The 6595-nt window shown below is 45.2% G+C and overlaps 1 protein-coding gene across 1 annotated transcript; it reads left to right on the top strand.

Annotated features, from left to right (window-relative positions):
* Positions 1 to 1046: 1046 nt before the first annotated feature.
* Positions 1047 to 1422, top strand: LOC115900789 (small nuclear ribonucleoprotein G). Its single transcript, XM_030942597.1, has one exon. It carries the CDS (start codon positions 1047 to 1049, stop codon positions 1275 to 1277), a length of 231 nt encoding a protein of 76 aa, XP_030798457.1. The 3' UTR covers positions 1278 to 1422.
* The last annotated feature ends 5173 nt before the right edge of the window (positions 1423 to 6595 follow it).

The following is a 6595-nucleotide window of genomic DNA, read 5'->3' as shown; positions in this document are numbered from 1 at the left end:
TCCTATTTTCATGAGCTCTGCATTTACTGTGTATTGTGACATATGGCTTGCTCCAACACCTAGGTGATTTGACTCTCTACTTCTTCCTGAGCCATGCCAAAGAAGAGGATTGTGACATATCACTGGATCCAGCACCTAGATGACATAAATCTTTTGTTTTGCTGAGCCATGCATATCTTTGGTGTTGTGACATGTCACTGGACCCAACACCTATAGGATTGGATCAGAGGCTACTGAATAAGCCCTGCCCATAGGCGGCCTTGTGACATATGTCTGCATCTATCACCAAAGTGATGTGACTCTTTTTCTGCCTGCAGCCTGCACATAGAGAAGATTGTGACATATCGCTGCACCCAGTAACCAGGTGATGTGTCTTTTCTGGCAGGTCTCTTCCCACAGGGAGCATTGTGAAATATCACTGGGCTCAGCCACCAGGTTATGTGACTATTCTGCCTGTGCTCTGCTTCCAGGAAATATTGTGACATCCCTCATACAGCACCCAGGTGATGTGACTCTTCTGCTCATTTTCTATTTATAGATGGGATTGTGACAAATATCCTGGCCCAACTCATAGGTGCTATGATGATTCCCATACCTGGAATCAGCCAATAGGGGAGATAGTGTCTTTTGTATTGTAGCCTAGGGAAACAAGTAAGATCCTGGGCCCCCTCTTTGTATGAATGTCATAAAGAATTACCAATCTGACTGGGCACAGTGGCTCATGCCTGTATTCCCAGCACTTTGGGAGGCCAAGGTGGGTGGATCATGAGGTCAGGAGTTGGAGACCAGTCTGGCCAACATAGTGAAACTCAATCTCTACCCAAAATACAAAAATTGGCTGGGTGTGCTGGCATGTGCCTATAGTCCCAGCTACTCAAGAGGCTGAGGTGGGAGAATCACTTGAACCCAGGAGGCAGAGGTTGCAGTGAACCGATGCCATGCCATTGCCCTCTAGCCTGGGTGACATAGTGAGATGAGGCTCCTTCTCAAAAAAAAAAAAAAAAAATTCTGTTCCAAGGCGTTTGTGAGCCAGCGGAGTATACGCCATGAGCAAAGCTCACCCTCCTGAGTTGAAAAAATTTATGGACAAGAAGTTATCATTGAAATTAAATGGTGGCAGACATGTCCAAGGAATATTGCGGGGATTTGATCCCTTTATGAACCTTGTGATAGATGAATGTGTGGAGATGGCGACTAGTGGGCAACAGAACAATATTGGAATGGTGGTAATTCGAGGAAATAGTATCATCATGTTAGAAGCCTTGGAACGAGTATAAATAATGGCTGTTCAGCAGAGAAACCCATGTCCTCTCTCCATAGGGCCTGTTTTACTATGATGTAAAAATTAGGTCATATACATTTTCATATTAGACTTTTTGTTAAATAAACTTTTGTAATAGTCAAAAAAAAAAAAAAAAAAAACAGTCTTACCAATCTTTGTTTCGTAAACCTTTTGGGTGGCACAAAGAGTGTCTTTACAGGGTTTAGCACACAGGTGAGATTGTTTCTAAGATGCAGAAACTGCCAACTGTTAGGACTGTCACCCTCACACATGGCAAAAACCAACTAGTGAGCTCCTGAATCTCACAGGTGGACACAGTTCAAAGTTGGAATTGTTACTGTCATATATTAACATTTGGCCAAAATTAAGGTGGTGACTCATTAATAAATGCAGTGCATAGGCAGGTGAAGTCTCTCCAATCTAGACCCTGCCGACTAGAGAGTGAGGACTCTCTAATCTGACCCTGCCAACTATGCTCACACCTGAACTTAGGGTCACAGATAGAATCATGGGTGTACATACAAGCAGAAAGGCCTCAGAGCAGACTGTGACTTTTATGCGCACTCTATAAAGCCCTTAGGCGGTGCAGAAAGAGTTCCAACAGAGCCTAGCACACAGGTGAGATTGTGAGACTCATATGCACACCCAGTCGACAGTAAAGACTGTCATTCTGTCTCATGAAAACAGCCAATGATTGAGCTTCTGAATCTCAGACTTGGAGGTAGTCAAAAGTTAGAAAATTGACTGACATACCTGGATCCCATTCACAGGTGGGTTGGTGACTCACAGATTCAACACAACTCTGAGGCTGTGACTTCACTAAGGAGATTCAGTCCACAAGAGGAATTAAGGGTCTAATGGACAGATTATTCGACCATCTAGATTGTGACTCCTTAGGCCCAGTGTACATGAGCTATTGAATCTTACACCTAGAACCTAGACATGTATGGGATTGTTAATCTCATACCTGGACATTCCTGCAGGTGTGATTGTGACATAGATTCTGCCCGTCACCTCAGTGATTTAACTCTACTCCCTGGGCCCAGCCCACAGCTGAAATTATAAAATTTCACTGAAACCAGCAATTAGGTGATGCAGCTGCATGCTCCTGCCTTAGCATTGCCAAAAGGGAGCATTGTGACATATTGCTTGGCCTTGCATCCAGGTGATGTGAGTCTCTTCTGACTTCACATTGCCCACAGGGGGCATTGTCACATATCACTTGGCACCACATTCAGGTTATGTGACTCCCCTGCCTGTGCCCTGCCCATATTGACCATTTTGCCATGTTGCTGAGTCCAATACCCAGGTGATGCAACTCTCTTGCCTGGCCCTGCCTACAAGGTTTTTATGACATATCTATGCACCAATCAACTTTGTGTTTTGATAATCATCTTCTACCAATTTCTGCTCAAAAGAAGAATTTTGCCGGGTGGGCGCGGTGGCTCAAGCCTGTAATCTCAGCACTTTGGGAGGCCGAGACAGGAGGATCACGAGGTCAGGAGATCGAGACCGTCCTGGCGAACACGGTGAAACCCCGTCTCTACTAAAAAATACAAAAAAACTAGCCGGGCGAGGTGGCGGACGCCTGTAATCCCAGCCACTTGGGAGGCTGAGGCAGGAGAATGGTGTGAACCCGGGAGGCGGAGCTTGCAGTGAGCTGAGATCTGGCCACTGCACTCCAGCCTGGGCGACAGAGCGAGACTCCGTCTCAAAAAAAAAAAAAAAAAAGAAGAATTTTGACAAATAATTGGGACCATCACGTAGCTGACGTTACTCTACTCTTCTTTCAAGGTTTGGTTTGAAACCAAGGGGATATTTTGGGCATGTCCCTGGGCTAACAGACAGGTGATATTCTTCTGTCTTGGCTCTTCCAAAATAAAGCATTTTTATGTAGTGCTGTGCCCAGGACCACAGTGACAGAGTCTCCTGCCCAGACCCTGCCCACAGACAGATTGTAACATATCTCTAGACCCATCAACTGTTTGATGTGAGTCTCTTCTTTTACCTGGTCTTTTCCCACAAAACATATTGTGATGTATCTCTGGGTCCAGCACCTAGGTGATGTGACTTCTTCTGCCTGGATCATACCCATAGAAGGGAGAGTAACTTACTACCGGGCCTACCACAGAGATGCTGAGATACTTCTGCCTGTTACTTGCCCATAGGATGCATATGCCATATTTCTGGGACCATCACCTAGATGATGGGACTCTCCTCTTCTTTCTGGGACCGGTACACAGTGGGAATTGTGATGCATTGTTTAGTTCATCAGCTACATGATGTGACTGTCTTCTCATGAGAGTCCTGCCCACTAGGGTAATTGTAACATATAATCTAGCCTAGTTTCTAGGATAGCTGACTCTTCTCTTATTCCTGAAACTTACACAGAATTGGCAACATCTCTGGGCTTCTCACGTAGGTGAGATTGCACTCCTCCCTGATCTCTCCCTTCAGGAAATATTTTGACATATAGCTAGACCCAACACCTGGGTAACAAGATTGTTATATCTTTTGGGTTCTGTCCAGGAAGAAATTGGGATGTATTGCTAGGCTCAGTACCTAAGTTATGTGACTCTTCTCTCCTGTCTGGGCCCTGCATACATTGTGTATTTCGACATATTGTGGGCTCCAACACCTAGGAAATTGGTGATTGCTACCTGTGGTCTGCTCACAGGAGGCCTTGTGATGTATCTCTGTATTCATGACCTAAGATATATGACCCTCGTTTTTACCCTCCACTTTGCCCACAGGGAAAATTGTGACATATCACTGGGCCCAGCAAGAAGGTCATGAGTTTCTTTTGCCTGCACCTTGCCCACAGAAAACAGTGGAACATATCCCTTGGCCTAGTACTAAGGTGATGTTTCTTTTATCCCTGGTTCCTGGCCTCAAAAATGATTGTGACATAACCCTTTCCCAGCACTCAGGTGATGTGACCATCCTCCTCACTGTCTACTGACAAATAGGATTGCATCATACATCTTGGCCTGGCTTACAGGTGCAATAGTGACTCTCATACCAGTCACCAGGAGAGATACTGTCTCTTATAACTAAGCTTAGAGAAATGGGTAAGATCTTGGGTCTCCTTTTTGTAGGAAGGTCATAGAGAATTTCCACTCCCTCACATACTGTATAAAGCCCTCAGGTGATACAGAGAGTGTCATCACAGGGCCCAGCACACAGGTGAGACTGTTTTTCTTGTATATACACCTCCCCAATTATTAGGATTATTGCATTCACACAAAGACACGGTGTACTGATGAGGTCTTGAACTTCATACATGGATGCTGCAGGGGCCATTGAAAATAATATGCTAAGAATAGATAAGGCTCAAGGACAGTATCTCTAGCTAGTTGCACTTTCAATGAACTCCAGTAGTCAAGGACAGTATCTCTAGTTGAACTTTTAATGAACTCTAGTAGGCGCCAAGAAGGCAGACAAAATAAGAAAGAACTTAGAGACAAGGAACTAAGCAGAAGGTTATATCTGGGTGCAGAAAGTTTGTTTTGCATTGTGTTATTTTTGCTGACGTGGAATTTATGGAGTATAAATAAAGTGAGGCGGAGGCTCTAGGCGCAGCCGCCATGTTCTCTGTTTGTCTTTGTCTCTTGTGTCTGTTCATTCTCCACCACCCCCGGCACGGTCCCCAATAAGTGGCGCAGCGAGCAGGGTGCGCAGGGTGAGTAGTGGGGAACAAGAAGGGGAACCCCCTAGGAGTGGGTAAAACCTGGGAATTGTTAAGGGGAACCTTCTTAAGCTTTCATTATGGGGAATTCCAGTTCCTTGGCCTCAGAATATTTAAGATTATTACAAGGGCTTTTACTTTCGATTGGGGTTGATGCAAAAGAGAGAACTTTGCGGAAATTGTTTGCTCATGTAGAACAACTCTTGGTTTCAATATCAAACTGAAGTACAATTAAATAAGCGAGAGTGGCAACAGGTTGTTAAGACCCTTCGTCAAGCGCATCAGTGCGATGATGTAATGTCAGCACCTTTGTGGGCCCTTTGTGCCTCTATTACTCAGGCTTTGGAGCTCTTAGAGACAGACTCGGAAAAGGGGGAAGGTGGGGATGAGGAGTCTCTGAAATCTCCGATAGCCATTTCCCCTCCTTTAGATAATTCTGTAACTGAAGGAGAAGGTCCTTTGTGTGATAATGTGTCTCATGAAAAGGAATCAGAAATTCAAAAGGAGCTTCAGCCAGTTGTTCAATTGTTACAACAAATTTTACAATTGCAGTTATCTCCCCCTCAACCTTCTCCTCCACCCACTCCTGTTTTTACTTTTCCCATGGTTCATCCACCCCCATCAGTACGTAAGGCGGAGGAGGAGGATAGTTTTCCACCACCACCACTGCCGGTGGAAATGCTGCCTCGTTCAGGCACGGTTTTTGCTGTTCCCGCTTCTACTGCTAAAGCTGTAATTAAGGTATTGGATTCTCAAGAGGATGAGGATCCTCTACAATTGTTCCCCATTATTAGGCAAACTTTTGGTCCTAATGACCAATTTTCTCAAGGGGGTATAAATGTGCAGTATAATGTTCTTCAATTTAAATTTCTTAAGGAAATGAAGGCAGCTGTTGCTAATTATGGCCCTCAATCTCCTTTTGTCATGGGGCTTCTAGATTCTTTCTCCTCTGAGAATTTGTTTTTGCCTCTTGATTGGGAGACTTTGGGGAAGGCTGTTTTGGACCACTCTCAGTGGCTTCAGCTACCCAGTTGGTGGCTGGAAGATGCCAAAGAGCAGGCCCACCACAATGCCGCTAGAAATCCTCCAGGACCTACAGAGGAGCAATTAACAGGCACTGGTCAGTTTGCTACCATAGCGGCTCAATCTGGCCTTGAGGACGTGGCATTATCACAAGTTAAAGCACTTTTTTTAAAGGCTTGGTGTAAAGTAGAACCATCAGGAAAAACTGCCTTGTCTTTTGTTAAGATTTTGCAGGGCGCAAATGAACCTTATCCTGATTTTGTGGCTCGGCTCCAAGATGCTGTAATAAAGACTGTGGGTAGTGGGCCTGCAGGCCAAATCCTGGTAACTACACTAGCTTTTGAGAATGCTAATCAGGAATGTCAGAGGTTGTTGCGTCCTCTAAAGGCTGCTGGAAACTTACAAATAGAAGATTTTATTAGAGCCTGTGCAGGAGTGGGAGGGGCTGCCTACAACGCTCAGTTGTTTGCTGGAGCTTTATCTAAGGCATTCATGGGAAAAAAGGGAGTTTGTGGCCGGGCGCGGTGGCTCAAGCCTGTAATCCCAGCACTTTGGGAGGCCGAGACGGGCGGATCACGAGGTCAGGAGATCGAGACCATCCT

This window comes from Rhinopithecus roxellana, chromosome 12 (assembly GCF_007565055.1).
Source record: "Rhinopithecus roxellana isolate Shanxi Qingling chromosome 12, ASM756505v1, whole genome shotgun sequence".
Taxonomy (NCBI): Eukaryota; Metazoa; Chordata; class Mammalia; order Primates; family Cercopithecidae; genus Rhinopithecus; species Rhinopithecus roxellana.
Note: the sequence above shows the minus strand (reverse complement) of the source record. Positions and strands in the feature narration are given on the sequence as shown.